This window comes from Taudactylus pleione, unplaced genomic scaffold (assembly GCF_031769625.1).
Source record: "Taudactylus pleione unplaced genomic scaffold, aTauple2 ptg000820l, whole genome shotgun sequence".
NCBI classification, from domain to species: domain Eukaryota; kingdom Metazoa; phylum Chordata; class Amphibia; order Anura; family Myobatrachidae; genus Taudactylus; species Taudactylus pleione.
In genome coordinates, this window is record NW_028285222.1 from 2,777,963 (window position 1) to 2,796,610 (window position 18,648).

Consider the following 18,648-nt stretch of genomic DNA (forward strand, 5'->3'; position numbering starts at 1 on the left):
TTACAGGTGCTATATTATCTTTTAGGCACATATATCACAATAAGTCGTAAATACATATTATATATATTTTTGTGATGATAGACTAAGAAGTTGTGTACTTGGTTAGTAATAGGAATAAATACCAGTATCATAGAAAAACCTGAACATAAGTGCCCAATAATTTCAACAACTTTTGACAGGTTTCCAGGCTTAAGCAGGTTTTTTCCACATAGAAAGTATAAGCTTGATTAGCCTCGTACCCATCCCCCTTGACACCCCTTTAGAGACACCCTCAGTTTCCTTTGGGTTGTATAGGTCCCTACTCGCGACCCTGGGTAGCAGTGGGTATCATTAGAGTTTTACATGCTGTTGGGGATTTTGCCCCTCACACTCTTGAGGAACTGTGCGAAAAATATGGCTTGCAACCGAATTACTATTTTTCATATTGACAGATAATTAGTTTTATCAATTCCCTCAGTAAATCACGATCCTTCAGGGAACTCAGCTCCTTTGAGCGACTCTGTACTTACAACCCTGCTCGTAAAGGAGCTATTTCCATTTTATGTTCTCTATTATCTGGGTCTCCCACTGAATTCAAGGAACCATTTGAACTAGCATGGGAGACTGACCTGGGTAGGAATCTAGATGATGAGGAGAGGTCAGATATTCGTCAGTTGGTCTCTAAGACATCTATTAACACCAACCTTAAAGAAACGGTTTACAAACTTTATACCAGATGGTATATGGTTCCTGAAAAACTTCATTCCATCTACCCATTGACATCAGATCCTTGTTGGCGTCATTGTGGACATAAAGGCTCCTACTTCCACATATGGTGGGACTGTCCACTGATTTCAACGTACTGGGATGAAGTTTTATCGCTTCTAGGCAATATCTTCAATTCTGCACCTATTAAAGATCCATTACATGTCTTGCTATGTAAACCATTTCCTGACACTTCTAAACCCTACAACAGACTATGTGGTCATGTATTTAACGCTGCTAAAATTCTGATTGCAATTAATTGGAAAAAAATATATTCACCCCCCCCCATGCCTGCATTACTCAATAGAATCTGGTACACTGCTTCCATGGAATATATCACTGCTCTTCTCCATGACAAAATACCAAAATTTCATGAAGTATGGAATCCCTGGTATTCTTACTTTAATAGGACCCTTCCAGGTCTAGTTTGACCTTCATTTTTGAATTCTTGGAACCTCTTTTATTTATTTTCTGTATTTATTTATTTTTTGCCATTTGTTTTGTTCAACTGGTGTCCCAGCCCCCCGAAGTTATACCAGTTTTCTCTTATTTTATACTCTTAATTATATCTTTTAGATGCTATTGTTGTTTTTTTTATGTTTCATTTTTTCAATACCAAAAGCAGGAAAATATGGTAGTTTTGCTGCTATAATTGCTCTGTTTCTTTTTTTATGGCTGTATTTTATTTTTTTCTTTCTTTTTGTATTTACCTGTTATCCACCTTTTAATAAATAAAGAGATTTAAAAAAGAAAGTATAAGCTTGAACGTTAAAGAATTTTTCGCTCTGACAGGTTTTCAGGTATTACCAGGTTTTTTTGCCAGCATAACAAGTATCATATGAGAACCTGAACGTAACTGCTTCACATTAAAGAAAACTCTAAAAAGATTATCAGGTTTTAACAGATCTTTTCAACATGACAATCATTTCAAACCTAGTATCCTTGTCAAATAGTTTGATATCATTACAAGCATATAATAGGAATAAGATAAATATCACTTATGATCTGTATATCTAAGGTTTGAATGTCAGGTTTTAACAGATTTTTTTTACAGCAGTGTCAGGTTAACATGTATCCACAGTTTTTTTTCCTTTTAGTTACTACAGTAGCAATAAAATATATAAATTAACTCAAGATAATTAGTTAGCTAGAAGAAATTGTGAAGGTGTGTTAAAGGATATCTGAACCTAGTAGTCCCATTACCTCTACTTCCTTCTTGTGTGAAAACATTTCAGTGAACAAGAGGTGAGAGAGTAGTAGGTAGGGCAGATGGAATGTAAAGATAAGAGACGCTTCTGCTGTCGTGTTCTACTTCCCCTGCCACCCTGTTGTCATAAGATATTGCAAGGAGGTCAGGGGTGCCGATCCCAATGAGAGAGCGCTGAAAAAAGAAATGTACCTGAATAGAGCTGGGTGATCCTGGACTAACTTCCTATTGGTTCCTGTGATGGAGTGCCTGATGCCGGAGATCATGTGCGCACCACGAGCATCCGGAAATACCGATATGACGTACGTTTCGCCCGGTGTGGGGCTTGATCACTTTTACACACCTTCACAATTACCTCTAGCTAACTAATACCCCTTTTACACCAGGGCAAAAACCTGGGTTATTGCTGGGTCTACCCGGGTCGCAGCTCAGAGTAAAAGGTTCCCGGAAAAATAACCCAGGTCATGTGACCCACCAATCCAACCCAGGTAGCTACCAGGGTTGGACCCAGATTGGACTCGGGTAATGGTACAGTGTAAACGGTGCAACCCGAGTTATCCGACCTGGGTCATGCCTAAAATGCGCTGATTGGTGGTTGTAGAGCATTCACCTCCCACTTTTTATGATCTCACAGGTTTAGCAAGGCAGACTTGAGTTCAGTGTGAACAGGGCTGACCTGGGAGTAACCCAGATCGAAGGTGCAGTGTAAATGGGGTCTGACCTGGGTTGGAACCATGTCCAAAAACCCAGGTCGGACCCTGGTTTTTGGTGGAAAAGAGGTATATTTATCTTGAGTTATTTTATTGCTACTGTGGTAACTAAAAGGAAAAAACCTGTGGATACCTGTTAACCTGACACTGCTGTAAAAAATCTGTTAAAACCTGAAAACCTGATATTCAAACCTTAGATATACAGATCATAAGTGATATTTATCTTATTGTTATTATATGCTTGTAAGGATATCAAACTATTTGACAAGGATACTAGGTTTGAAATGATTGTCATGTTGAAAAGATCTGTTAAAAACCTGATAATCTGTTAGGCTGGGTACACACGTAAAGATTTTCTGTCCAACCATCAACTATTTGATTGGTTGGAATGAAAATCTGGTAACGTATGGGAGCAACTGATGATCAGCAATTTGCTCCTAAATGCCAGAAACAGATGAAAATGGTCGTTCAGACAAGTTTGTTAAATGTTTGATCTAAACAATTTGTTCAAACAACAGTTTTCGGCCATTTTCTGGTGTTTGGGAGCAAATTGACGATTGTCATTTGCTTTCATACCTTACCAGATTTTCATTCCAACCAATCAACTAGTTGGATGGTTGGACAGAAAATCTTTACGTGTGTATGCAGCTTTAGAGTTTTCTTTGATGTGAAGCAGTTACGTTCAGGTTCTCTTATAATACTTGTTATACTGGCAAAAAAAACCTGGTAATACCTGAAAACCTGTCAGAGCGACAAATTCTTTAACTTTCAAGCTGATACTTTCCATGTGGAAAAAACCTCCTTAAACCTGGAAACCTGTCAAAAGTTGTTGAAATTATTGGGCAATTATGTTCAGGTTTTTCTATGATACTGGTATTTATTCCTATTACTAACCAAGTACACAACTTCTTATTATATATTTTTTAGAACCTGGTTACCTGTGATGATAGACTACGTATTTTACGACTTATTGTGATATATGTGCCTAAAAGATAATATAGCACCTGTAATCTATGCATGAGTGCCATATTTTTTTTAAATATATATTTTTTATATGTATATATATATTTTTTTTATATATTCTCACCCAGATACAGAATAAATTGGAGAATTGAGCTCTATATATACTTTATTATACTGACCGTATATATATTTATTTTTAATACTTAGGGCCTGTCAGAGCATCTTCTTGTCTTTCTGAGAGATATACCAACTTTTTAATGTATACCTAATAAATGATTATGTCTTAAAAATTCATTATACAAAGAGTGCCCCCAAAAAGAGTTTTTTTTCCTTTTGTTTTGCTCCTTGTCAAAACCAATCTACGTAGTCTGGATACAGGACAGGGGCATTTGTGGAACTCTCTGATAATTAGAGGGGTCTCGGGGAGCCTAATGAAGAGGTGGGGTACAGATCAGTAATGGTGTCAATGTGGGAAGTAAATACTTGTTCTTGTCAACCCTGTAACTTCTTTCCCTCCGTTTAATGCATTGCAGGCTGTATTTTTTGGTGTTCCGTTCATTTCATCACAAGAGTTCCTGGCCAACGCCTATGTCCTCGCTGTTCTCCTCTTCTTCGCTCTCCTGCTGCAACGATCATTTCTCCAAGCTTCTTATTATGTCGCCATCGAAACTGGAATTAATCTGCGAGGAGCAATACAGGTGACACAAGCTCAGTCCGCCATTACTGTCTTGAGTTCTGCAGTGGTACATATAGTATTCATTGTAACCAGTTATGGAGTACAGGAAACGCGGCTGCACCTGGCAGCAGGACATCATGGACAGAGATGTAGGGATCAGGTGAAGGAGAAATAGAGATGTGGGGACATGGACAGAATGCAGAGGACAGAGGAGCAATGAGCTGGGGGTATGGACAGTGACCAGGGGACAGAGACATAGGGAGCAAGTGAAGGAGGAATAGACAGAAGGCAGAGGACAGAGGAGCAATGAGCTGGGGATATGGACAGTGACCTGGGGACAGAGACATAGTGAGCAGGTGACGGAATAATAGACAGAAAGCAGGGGACAGAGGAGCAATGAGCTGGGGATATGGACAGTGACCAGGGGACAGAGACATAGGGAGCAGGTGACGGAATAATAGACAGAAGGCAGGGGACAGAGGAGCAATGAGCTGGGGGGGTATGGACAGTGACCAGGGGACAGAGACATAGGGAGCAGGTGAAGGAGGAATAGACAGAAGGCATGGGACAGAGGAGCAATGAGCTGGGGATATGGACAGTGACCAGGTTACAGAGACATAGGGAGCAGGTGAAGGAGGAATAGACAGAAGGCAGAGGACAGAGGAGCAATGAGCTGGGGGATATGGACAGTGACCAGGGGACAGAGACATAGGGAGCAGGTGAATGAGGAATAGACAGAAGGCAGGGGACAGAGGAGCAATGAGCTGGGGATATGGACAGTGACCAGGGGACAGAGATATAGGGAGCAGGTGAAGGAGGAATAGACAGAAAGCAGAGGACAGAGGAGCAATGAGCTGGGGATATGGACAGTGACCAGGGGACAGAGACATAGGGAGCAGGTGAAGGAGGAATAGACAGAAGGCAGAGGACAGAGGAGCAATGAGCTGAGGATATGGACAATGACCAGGGGTCAGAGACATAGGGAGCAGGTGAAGGCGGAATAGACAGAAAGCAGAGGACAGAGGAGCAATGAGCTGGGGATATGGACAGTGACCTGGGGACTGAGACATAGGGAGCAGGTGACGGAATAATAGACAGAAGGCAGGGGACAGAGGAGCAATGAGCTGGGGATATGGACAGTGACCAGGGGACAGAGACATAGGAAGCAGGTGACGGAATAATAGACAGAAGGCAGGGGACAGAGGAGCAATGAGCTGGGGGGGTATGGACAGTGACCAGGGGACAGAGACATAGGGAGCAGGTGAAGGAGGAATAGACAGAAGGCAGAGGACAGAGGAGCAATGAGCTGGGGGATATGGACAGTGACCAGGGGACAGAGACATAGGGAGCAGGTGAAGGAGGAATAGACAGAAGGCAGACAGAGGAGCAATGAGCTGGGGGGGGGTATGGACAGTGACCAGGGGACAGAGACATAGGGAGCAGGTGAAGGAGGAATAGACAGAAAGCAGAGGACAGAGGAGCAATGAGCTGGGGGGGGGGGTATGGACAGTGACCAGGGGACAGAGACATAGGGAGCAGGTGAAGGAGGAATAGACAGAAAGCAGGGGACAGAGGAGCAATGAGCTGGGGGTATGGACAGTGACCAGGGGACAGAGACATAGGGAGCAGGTGAAGGAGGAATAGACAGAAGGCAGGGGACAGAGGAGCAATGAGCTGGGGGTATGGACAGTGACCAGGGGACAGAGACATAGGGAGCAAGTGAAGGAGGAATAGACAGAAGGCAGAGGACAGAAGAGCAATGAGCTGGGGGATAAGGACAGTGACCAGGGGACAGAGACATAGGGAGCAGGTGAAGGAGGAATAGACAGAAGGCAGGGGACAGAGGAGCAATGAGCTGGGGATATGGACAGTGACCAGGGGACAGAGACATAGGGAGCAGGTGAAGGAGGATTAGACAGAAGGCAGAGGACAGAGGAGCAATGAGCTGGGGGGGGTATGGACAGTGACCAGGGGACAGAGACATAGGGAGCAGGTGAAGGAGGAATAGACAGAAGGCAGACAGAGGAGCAATGAGCTGGGGGGGGTATGGACAGTGACCAGGGGACAGAGACATAGGGAGCAGGTGAAGGAGGAATAGACAGAAAGCAGAGGACACAGGAGCAATGAGCTGGGGGGGGGGTATGGACAGTGACCAGGGGACAGAGACATAGGGAGCAGGTGAAGGAGGAATAGACAGAAATCGGGGGACAGAGGAGCAATGAGCTGGGGGTATGGACAGTGACCAGGGGACAGAGACATAGGGAGCAGGTGAAGGAGGAATAGACAGAAGGCAGGGGACAGAGGAGCAATGAGCTGGGGGTATGGACAGTGACCAGGGGACAGAGACATAGGGAGCAAGTGAAGGAGGAATAGACAGAAAGCAGAGGACAGAGGAGCAATGAGCTGGGGGGGGGGTATGGACAGTGACCAGGGGACAGAGACATAGGGAGCAGGTGAAGGAGGAATAGACAGAAGGCAGAGGACAGAAGAGCAATGAGCTGGGGGATAAGGACAGTGACCAGGGGACAGAGACATAGGGAGCAGGTGAAGGAGGAATAGACAGAAGGCAGGGGACAGAGGAGCAATGAGCTGGGGATATGGACAGTGACCAGGGGACAGAGACATAGGGAGCAGGTGAAGGAGGAATAGACAGAAGGCAGAGGACAGAGGAGCAATGAGCTGGGGGGGGTATGGACAGTGACCAGGGGACAGAGACATAGGGAGCAGGTGAAGGAGGAATAGACAGAAGGCAGAGGACAGAGGAGCAATTAGCTGGGGGGGTATGGACAGTGACCAGGGGTCAGAGACATAGGGAGCAGGTGAAGGAGGAATAGACAGAAGGCAGGGGACAGAGGAGCAATGAGCTGGGGGATATGGACAGTGACCAGGGGACAGAGACATAGGGAGCAGGTGAAGGAGAAATAGACAGAAGGCAGAGGACAGAGGAGCAATAAGCTGGGGGGGGTATGGACAGTGACCAGGGGACAGAGACATAGGGAGCAGGTGAAGGAGGAATAGACAGAAAGCAGAGGACAGAGGAGCAATGAGCTGGGGGGGGGGGGGTATGGACAGTGACCAGGGGACAGAGACATAGGGAGCAGGTGAAGGAGGAATAGACAGAAAGCAGGGGACAGAGGAGCAATGAGCTGGGGGTATGGACAGTGACCAGGGGACAGAGACATAGGGAGCAGGTGAAGGAGGAATAGACAGAAGGCAGAGGACAGAAGAGCAATGAGCTGGGGGATAAGGACAGTGACCAGGGGACAGAGATGTAGGGAGCAGGTGAAGGAGGAATAGACAGAAGGCAGGGGACAGAGGAGCAATGAGCTGGGGGTATGGACAGTGACCTGGGGACAGAGACATAGGGAGCAGGTGAAGGAGGAATAGACAGAAGGCAGGGGACAGAGGAGCAATGAGCTGGGGATATGGACAGTGACCAGGGGACAGAGACATAGGGAGCAGGTGAAGGAGGAATAGACAGAAGGCAGGGGACAGAGGAGCAATGAGCTGGGGATATGGACAGTGACCAGGGGACAGAGATATAGGGAGCAAGTGAAGGAGGAATAGACAGAAAGCAGAGGACAGAGGAGCAATGAGCTGGGGGGTATGGACAGTGACCAGGGGACAGAGATATAGGGAGCAAGTGAAGGAGGAATAGACAGAAAGCAGAGGACAGAGGAGCAATGGGTGGGGGGGGGTATGGACAGTGACCTGGGGACAGAGACATAGGGAGCAGGTTAAGGAGGAATAGACAGAAGGCAGGGGACAGAGGAGCAATGAGCTGGGGGTATGGACAGTGACCAGGGGACAGAGACATAGGGAGCAGGTGAAGGAGAAATAGACAGAAAGCAGAGGACAGAGGAGCAATGAGCTGGGGGTATGGACAGTGACCAGGGGACAGAGACATAGGGAGCTAGGACAGAGGAGTAAGGGGTTATGGACACAAGATGGGGTATGAACAGTGACCAATGGACAGAGGAGCAGAGAGTTTTGGTGGAAAAATAGAAGTGTTACTAATTTATTTTTATCAATGAACAAAATGCAAAGTGAATGAACCGAAGATAAATCTAAATCAAATCAATATCTGGTGTGGCCACTATTGCCTATAACTTTGTAAATATTATATATTGTATATACATATAGTGTGGCGGGGTCAGCATAATTCCATATGAAGTGAATGTGGAATGTCCAAATATCTCAGGTTTGGCAGAGCAAAAGCAGTAGGACTGAAGGGTCCAGTCCAGGTGTTGCCTCAATCAGTTGTCAACTAAGTAATTACACTGCACCTGTAATCAGCCTTTAAGAATGTGTTCAGAGCACAGAAAGGGTTTTCTGTCGGTGACTAGCATACAGAAGGGGGTGTGGGATGTCAGGGCCACTGTTCCTGTGATATTATCCAGTACTGCAATGCTGATATTTCAGACATGTACCTGTGCAACTATGAGCTGAGGGCCTGTTTCAGAGCCAGACGCTATTTGCGCTCGCTCGCTCAGAAAAAGGGGCCGGCTATTTAAATTGAGCGCTCGCTCTTTGCGGTCTGTTGACGCCTCTATGTCTGAGCGAGCAAACGAAACATGCGCTCGCTATTTTGTAAAGACGCCCCCTGGCCGCTCGCATCCTACGTCATCTCCGCTATTTATTTGATTAATCGAGTACATCGAAAGGCGTCTGAACTGCTCGCAGTGCTTGTGGTTGGATTTTCCTACCGCAATCATGCGAACAGTTCAGGCTAAGAAACAACCAAGTGACGTGGTCGATGACGCTGCTTTGCTAATTATGCACACCCTTAAAACGCCCGTTTTGACCGTTTGGCACGCCTGCGTTCGGATCACCACTCCCCGTTTTCAAGCACCTTCCCCTGTTACCACCCACAAACACCTCATCCTGTCACTCAAATTAGCAGGCACTCGCAATTTTGCGAACACACGTTTTCCGACCGCACTGACTGGTTGGCGCATGCGCATTACGATCCATACGCCTGCGCAGATGTGTGAACATCGCTCGGAGCGAACGAGCGGCCGCTTACAAGCGGCTCTGAATCAGGCCCTGAATCTGTACTGCTGTAACATACTATATGCTGTTTGGAGAACTGCCTAATAACCTAAACTGCAAGTCTGGTGTATGAAGCTATAACCTGCCTGTGCTGGCAATAAAGAGTGTTGGACCTTTATCTAGTATATGTGATTTCTTGTCACAATATATATATATATATAGCGCAGGCCACTGAGTAGTGGTAGACAGTAGCACAGTCATTATCTATAGCAGGGCACTGACTAGTGATATTTGCTGGCTCACATCCACAACACAAGAGGTAAAAATAGCTCACAATCGTTTAGAATAACGTGCTTTGAATTCTGCGTCTGGCTCAGTGGTAAAGTACTAGATTATCTTCCTGACATGAATCTCTGATCTCGGTACTTGAACTGTCAACTGGGACTTCTGCTCTGAGTGATGGTCATGGAACAAACTGCAGGATACAGATTCCTCCCATCTGTTACTCCCCAGCCCTACACGGGACAGGGAACCTTTTATCTCTATGGCAAGTAGCGTTGTTAAAGGGAATTAGGGCTGGGGCATTATATTAGTTGACCCCAATACCCTTCTACAAATCAAGAGGGATAACTTGCAGGTTTATTGTGATAATACACCGAGGTCCGTATTCAATTTGGAGCGAAAAGTCTGAGGCCGGACTTTTCGCCGTCATCCGAGGTTTTGCCAGCGGAAAAGTATCGTGCGCGTCCCAGCGTATCCCCGTATTCAGTTGCAAATGTGTGAAAACAGGACCCGGCGAAATCGAAATAGGCAAAAAGTTCTGTTAGTTTTGGGGAAATAAGCTTGAGACCTTCCAGAAGATGCTTTGACATGGGGTTTCACTATGGGTACCCCCAATTAGCCCTGCTGAAGGTATTTGGGGTCTTTGAATGGTCTCAATAGCTGCTATTTAGCGTCTTTGGTGACAGTGGTGAAGAATAGTATTTTGCAATTTTTTGGGGGGGAAATAAGTATTCCCATCAAATTTGGGGTACATGAAAATGGGTGCAAGCATATTTTAAAGTTGCTAAAGTAAAGCATTAAATAGCGCCAAAAACGCACCTTCAACAAGCACCTGCAAGCAAATATACACCTCCCCCATACTACCGAACATCCCCAAAAGCTATTTTGCTAGTTTTTGAATTTGTACCCCCACTTTGATTTTTTTTTTTTCACCCATAATTTCAGTGTTTTTTTGGGGTGTCCTTAGTGGGTTTTTTTAGCGTTTTTTGACTTAATTAGCGCTACGGGGGTGTAAAAAGGGTTTAGGGGTTTTGCTACAATTTTGCACCCCAAAACCCAGTTTCTGCACTTTTTTCCGCCGGGTATTCATAGGTGAAACTTTTCCGCTGATTACAAGGTGCAAACAAAAGTCGGACAAATTGAATACGGGGATAAATGAAATCGGCAAAAGTGAAGTCATCGGCAAAAAAGTTTAGTTGAAACTGAGTTTTCGCCCTCCAAATTGAAGACTGCCCCAAGTAGTAAAATAAGTTTTCCCCCAAAATGAAGAGCCTGATACTCCTCTTCGGCTGGACGGAGCTGGATAAGCAAACAACAAGGGCTTTAACCCTTTCACTGCACCTTTGTTGATTTCCTATTACAAATACTGTGGAACCACATGTTCTTTAGTGGCCAGTGGCAGCTATGGATATGCTGCTACTAGTAGTGTCACACATTACAGCATGGACAAATAACCAGTGACACCCGGGGCTTGCTTGGCCATGTAGTGCCACAAATTCTGAGATTGCTGGTGTGGCACACCTGCTGCTTTTTAAAAACAATTGTTATATATTATAAAATATATATATATATATATATATACACACACAGTATGTATACATGTTACACGTAACTGTCATGTTTATCTTCTATAGCTGTATACGCACACAACGATTTTGTTACCAACAATTTTCTGAATGATATTTTGAACGATTATCTGTGATATTTTTTAAAGTGTAATGAACGATTTTTTGAACTACAAACAATTTTTGTAACTTCCCTTCATGAAAATCGTTCAGTTGGTCAGTCAGAATGAACTACAAACGGGAACGCACATGAACGATAATCGTTCATCGTTATCAGGGCCGACTCCAGGGGTCGGAACACCCTGTGCCGGCCCCCTACAGCGCGCGCTACCGAAAATTACCATAGGCCACACCCCCTGCATGACGTTATTAGGAGGCGTGTCCGCCTCCAAATAATGTCAGGCTGGGGGGAGCCTCAGTAGCTGGGCTTCCCCCAGTCCTCTCCCGTCACTGAATGGATGCCGAGCGCAGAGTCTCCGAGGTCCAGCACCGCCGCACAGCTGCGGCAGTGGGGGGGTTCCCAACCTCCCGATTTAACCACCCGCGGGCCACTTCGGCCCACGAGTGGAACAGCGGGACAGTAAGTGATGTTGGGGAGGTGTACGCCCTCTATGGGTGGCGCCCCTGTGCGACCGCTCAGGTCGAACACCCCTAGAGCCGGCCCTGATCGTTATAACTTAGAAACTGAACAATTTTTTCAACGATTGAACGATAACGACGTCGTTATAGTTAAATCGTTCAAAAAATCGTTGTGTGTATGCACCTTATGTAATAATACTTCCTGGGGAGCATCAGTCATCAAGATTCTCTCCATTATAACACAGATTGTCCTTGTGGTCAGTTCTGTGTTATCCCAGCTGATGGGGGGATGGGAGAGCTCACTGTAATATATCAGTGATAATTAATAATGCAGGATTACTGGGATACAGAGCCCAGCAGCCAGAGACTGGACTAACCCCCTGCATTATGTTATGGATAAAGTACTGTATGTGACATCTCTACTCTTTTATGTTTCTTTCTCCAGACCAAGATCTACAAAAAGATTATGAATCTGTCGACGTCAAACATGTCTATGGGGGAAATGACGTCTGGCCAGATCTGCAACTTGGTAGCAATAGACACAAACCAGCTGATGTGGTTCTTCTTCCTGTGCCCGAACCTCTGGGCGATGCCCGTGCAGGTGCGAGGATCTGTTCTGAGTGTTAATTATCACACTGGAGATATGTAACTAGGTGGAAGAGTAATGAGACATTTTCATTATTACAATAATTTTCTTATTGGAGGAAATCCTGAAAACATGGCCTTGACACAATGGTGGTGATATGCCAGAGACACCTGATTATATCTGGTAATAGGATGTGTAGAATAAAAGAGTATTCTCTTAGGGACCTAGAAGCACATGGATTGTTAGCAGAGAGTAAAGAGTTTGAGACATGCTCCAGACATGGAACTAAATAATGATATCCTGTCACCACCACCTGCGGCAAGCTCATTTATTTGCCGGCACTATAGATTGCAAGCTCTGCAGGTCAGAAACCTATTTGTCGGTATTAAATAGAATTGATAAAAGTAAATGTATCATGGAACCTAATTCCTGACATCCTTGAACTGAGTGAGGCTCAGACAAGGATAAAGTATCTGAAATCCTAAACTGATATTAAATATACAGGGCAGGACAAAAATTATTCATTTCTGAATTCCAGCTTATGTACCATAGTGTTTGTAATCTGGTTATAATTTATATGTCTCATCTATGATATACTATAATGGCGGAGCTCCTCACATTACTGCCTGGCAGATGTGGTGTGTGTTGTGCTGCCGTCTGGTAATTGTAAACCCTCGTGTTCCTGGCGTGCCGGCCTGCGGACTCCCTGTAATTCTAGCTTGGCCTCTCACACTGAGCATAATGTTACAGGCGTCTGGTTATTCATACTATACATCTAGATCATGACACAGAATATAGATTATTCAGAGCATAGAGGAGAAGGTTTGTCGTCCCCGCATAGCGTCACGTTATTGACAAACATTAGCCTCCAGGCATTTAATCATTTTACTGAGCGCCACATTAAATTAGCCGTGATGGGGGATGTCAGATAGTCTATTACATTACACCGGAAATACTATAAATTAAGAGAGAGTTATTGATAATAAGTCCTGATGATACCATGTATAATTGTGACATTTATAGCGCAGCACTTAATGAAACATGGTATCAGTGTATTATTACTTTGTTTGGGGGGAGGGGGACCTCTCACACCTCCTGACACCGATGCTCTTTCCAGGCCCGCAGGATTGGCAGAGTCAATTGCAGAAGGTGTCAGTAAATTACAGCCAATGTAACACCTTCATTATCTGCCATAGCCGAGTCTTTGCAGGTCTTTGTGTCTTTTAGGCACCAATTAATCACAACTGCAGCAACATCCAGACCATGAGCCCCGGATCAGTGCTGGTTATATGGGATTTACTCCAGAGACTTATTTCTTGTATCGTCTCCATATTACAGAAGCTTCCACCTGTCTGAGACACGGATATGTGAGTCATAGTCATAGCGCCCAGTATAAACCTGTGAGCCCCATCCTGCACCTGCTCATGTTATGTTATTCATTACTCTCCTGTATGGCGAATGTCACAGATTTAGCCATTGTAGAAAGTGGCTCCAGTCTGACCAGACAAGTACATACTTATCAATAGCCCCACACCTCCTATCTACTGATGGGGTGTTGGTATCTACTATCTACTGACATTACTCCCTAGTAACAATGCTATCTTCTAACATTACTATCTACTGACAATACTCCCTTAGTAACAATAATATCCAATAACAATACTATCTACTGACATTACTCCCTAGAAATAATGCTATCAAGTAACAATACTATCTACAGACATTATTTCCTAGTAATGCTGTCCAGTTACAATACTACTGTATCTATTGGCTTTACTCACTAGTAACAAGCTATCCAGTAACAATTTCATCTATTAGCCTTACTTTCTAGTAACAATGCTATCTAGTAACAATATCATCTGTTGGCCTTACTTTCTAGTAACAATGCTATCCAGTGACAATATTATCTCGTGATATTACTCCCTTGTAACAATGCTATCCAGTAGCACTACTATCACCTGACATTACTCCCTAGTAATAATGCTATCCAGTAACACTACTATCTGCTGACATTACTCCCTAGTAATAATGCTGTCCAGTAACACTACTATCACCTGACATTACTCCCTAGTAATAATGCTATCCAGTAACACTACTATCTGCTGACATTACTTCCTAGTAATAATGCTATCCAGTAACACTACTATCTGCTGACATTACTCCCTAGTAATAATGCTATCCAGTAACACTACTATCTGCTGACATTACTCCCTAGTAATAATGCTATCCAGTAACACTACTATCACCTGACATTACTCCCTAGTAATAATGCTATCCAGTAACACTACTATCTGCTGACATTACTCCCTAGTAATAATGCTATTCACTAACACTACTATCTGCTGACATTACTCCCTAGTAATAATGCTATCCAGTAACACTACTATCTGCTGACATTACTCCCTAGTAATAATGCTATCCAGTAACACTACTATCTGCTGACATTACTCCCTAGTAATAATGCTATCCAGTAACACTACTATCACCTGACATTACTCCCTAGTAATAATGCTATCCAGTAACACTACTATCTGCTGACATTACTCGAAGGACATGGGCAAGGGAAAAAAGTAGGGAACACTCCTGCATACCGCCCAACATTGATACATGTAAAATCGGGACAAAATACACCCGTCTTACAATCCGCCTTAACCCCCACCTCTGATTTGCCCCTAAAAATACCCAATTTGGTTGTAGCTAACCTCTATGTAAGTTATGCCCTTTGGATTCCCATTAATCTGGAATGTCACGCTGAAATCGGGACAGCCGGGATGTATGACCCTGAAAATACGCTAGGCCCACCCCTTCTTCTCATTTATAAATATCAAAATCAATTCTCATTATTTACTGCCTGTGGGTGCAATGCCAGAAGTTCATCTCACCCGCGTTCAGTGCCTGATCCGATTCTATATAAGAACCAGCGCTTGTCTTATGGTCGTACTAAGGGGTGCGCAGAACAGGCGACTTTTTTGTGTCATTTTTAATTTTTATAATTTAGTTCCAGAAACAGATAGAAAATAGTGACCTCTTTTAAGAAATACAGGGGTCTATGGGCCTGATTCAGACCCGCTTGCGCTCGCGAGCGGGTCGACGTTAGGCCACTGCGCATGTGCACGCCGGAGCCACTTCACAATTCTAGTGTTTGGTCTGAAAAACAACTGAACCTCTTTACCATGTCTACGGGTATAGCTAATAAAGAGGGCACTGAGGGTATACTTATCTTATCATTTCATGACCACTATTATGTCTAATCCGTGAAATTTGGAAAATATGTATCTTTTCTAGCGGACTCGTGAAGTAAAATATACCTATTGTGGAAAGTTACCACGGACCAGCAGCTCTGCATCATGGTGGTGTTTGCAATATAATAACCTCCAAGCCTATATTGTTTACAGATGCCTCTGTATATAGTGATCCTTAGTTGGGGTACTCTGTAGTTACACCTGACCAGAAGCAAAGAGTTCTGGGAAATGTTATTTATCTCTTCTTCTTACAGATAATTGTGGGGGTCATTCTCCTGTACTATATTCTGGGGATAAGTGCCTTTATTGGAGCCGCAGTCATCATTGTACTGGCCCCCATACAGTATTTTGTAGCCACAAAGCTCTCACAAGCCCAGCGGAGCACACTGGTATGTTTCGGGCAAATTCTTCTATATCTGAAAATAGTACATACAGACTCTGACTATAGCTATAAGTGTACAGAATATAACTGTAATATACAGAATATAATGATAATAATACAGAATATTACATATGTAATTGTACAGAATATAACTATAATAATGCAGAATATAATGATAATAATGCAGAATATTACATATGTAATTGTACAGAATATAACTATAATAATGCCGAATATAATGATAATAATGCAGAATATTACATATGTAATTGTACAGAATATAACTATAATAATGCCGAATATAATGATAATAATGCAGAATATTACATATGTAATTGTACAGAATATAACTATAATAATGCAGAATATTACATATGTAATTGTACAGAATATAACTATAATAATGCAGAATATAACGATAATAATGCAGAATATTACATATGTAATTGTACAGAATATAACTATAATAATGCAGAATATAACGATAATAATGCAGAATATTACATATGTAATTGTACAGAATATAACTATAATAATGCAGAATATAATGATAATAATGCAGAATATTACATATGTAATTGTACAGAATATAACTATAATAATGCAGAATATAATGATAATAATGCAGAATATTACATATGCAACTGTACAGAATTTACCTATAATATACAGAATATTACTATAAAATGACATGATATAAATGTAGTCGTACAGAATAACACATCTGAGCTGGGAAATTATTATAAAGGATAATAATAATAATAGCCAGATGTTTTCCCATCGCAGGAATATTCCAATGAGCGTCTGAAGAAGACGAATGAGATGCTCCGAGGGATAAAACTGCTGAAACTCTATTCCTGGGAGCACATATTCCACAGCAGCGTGGAGGAGACGCGGCAGAAGGAGATGACCAGCCTAAAGGCATTCGCGTTATACACATCAATATCAAGTATGTTTTACAGCCCCTTATCACTTACACTTCACCATTATTTACACCTCACACCCATCCTTCCTGTATATCATTATCCCCCGCTAAACTCACATATCAGCACCCCCTTATCATGGACACCCATGATTTACACCTCCCCCCACAATATCTTCACTCCCTACCGAACTCACATATCATACTCACTGTAATACACCTCGCACCTCCTTCCGCCTGTCTATAGTTACCTCAGACCCTGTAGATCCCTTCTGTCCCTGCATGCATGGGCAGCACGGATGGTGTAGTGGTTATTGCCTCACAGCCCTGAGATCCAGAGTTACATTCCCAGCCATGGCTCTATCTGTGTGGAGTTTATATGTCCTCCCATGTTTGCGTGGGTTTTTTCCTCCAGGTACACCGGTTTCCTCCCACACCCCAAAAAAACATACAAGTAGGGTAATTGGCTGCTGACAAAAAATTAACCCAAGTGTTCATGTGACGGGGAATATAGAGTGTAAGCTTCTCTGGTGCAGGGACTAATGTGAATGACTAATTTCCCCCCCCCACCCATCCTGATTCCAAGGTTCACAGGAAATACAGACCCTTATTTAGTTGTGTGTAATGTGTCAGCTCTTTATAAAGGGGGATAATTGTAGGTTTTTCCATGTACAGTACATCAATTAAATTATTCAACATACTGCCCAGAAAATGCTCCTTACTCCCCAATATTAGTAATGTTACTGGAGTATGAGGATACAATTGTGGAATACAATAAATGGTTTGTGATGCTGGAGAACAATCTATTGATATAAATGTGCGTGTGGCTCCGAGAGATAAGAGACTATAGGGAAGATCCTTATTGTGAAATGATCACATTACACACATTGTGCTGGAAAATGAGCCGTGAGCAGCGGGACCGGCCGTATTCCATTATTCTATTGTTCTCCATCTATAACGTCCTCTGCTATCATCCCCAGTGTTTGTTTTCCACAGGACCGTTGTGTGTGTGGTATAAAGGTGATTGCAGGAAAACACTGCCAGATGCTTATAAAGCAAATAATGTCCACCATTCAGAGATACACTGATCTCAATGAAGTCAGGGGTCTATTTACTAAGCCTCGGATGGATGATAAAGGGAACGGCGATAAAGTACTAGCCAATCAGCTCCTAACTATAATTTTTTTCAAACACAGCCTGTGACATGGCAGTTAGGAAATGATTGGCTGGTACTTTATTGCCGTTTAACTTTTATCTCCATCCAAGGCTTAGTAAATAGACTCCCACAGCCTCTCTGGGCCACACACTGATATGGGGGGCTGTGCGTGTGCGCTGGGGCCTGAACCGCGGCATGCGTGACACAAAGGAAGTGCAGATAACACGTTAATGTTCTCTGAATATCACTAAACAAAAGGGAAAAAAAAATGACATTAGCACATCCGTAAGTAGCAAGATCTCATTATATAGCGACCACATGGAGACATGAACCACCATTAAATCTAATCAGTCAATGACATACCGTATACTTTATCTGTAATGACATACTGTATAATTATGCTGTATAATATATCTGTAATGACATACCGTATAATTATGCTGTATAATATATCTGTAGTGATATACCGTATAATTATGCTGTATAATATATCTGTAATGAAATACCGTATAATTATGCTGTATAATATATCTGTAATGACATACCGTATAAGTATACTGTATAACATATCTGTAATGACATACCGTATAATTAAGTATGCTGTATAATATATCTGTAATGACATACCATATAATTATGCTG

The 18,648-nt window shown here is 43.1% G+C and overlaps 1 protein-coding gene across 3 annotated transcripts in view; it reads left to right on the forward strand.

Moving 5' to 3' along the window:
- ABCC8 (ATP binding cassette subfamily C member 8) overlaps window positions 1–18,648 on the forward strand; it is a 177,673-nt gene that overhangs the window by 62,632 nt on the left and 96,393 nt on the right. For all 3 annotated transcript variants that reach the window (XM_088458254.1, XM_088458255.1, XM_088458256.1), the window contains exons 7-10: window positions 4,158–4,322; window positions 12,164–12,319; window positions 15,801–15,935; window positions 16,715–16,877. In XM_088458254.1, coding sequence (XP_088314380.1) covers window positions 4,158–4,322; window positions 12,164–12,319; window positions 15,801–15,935; window positions 16,715–16,877 — 619 coding nt within the window. The remainder of the gene's footprint in view (window positions 1–4,157; window positions 4,323–12,163; window positions 12,320–15,800; window positions 15,936–16,714; window positions 16,878–18,648) is intronic.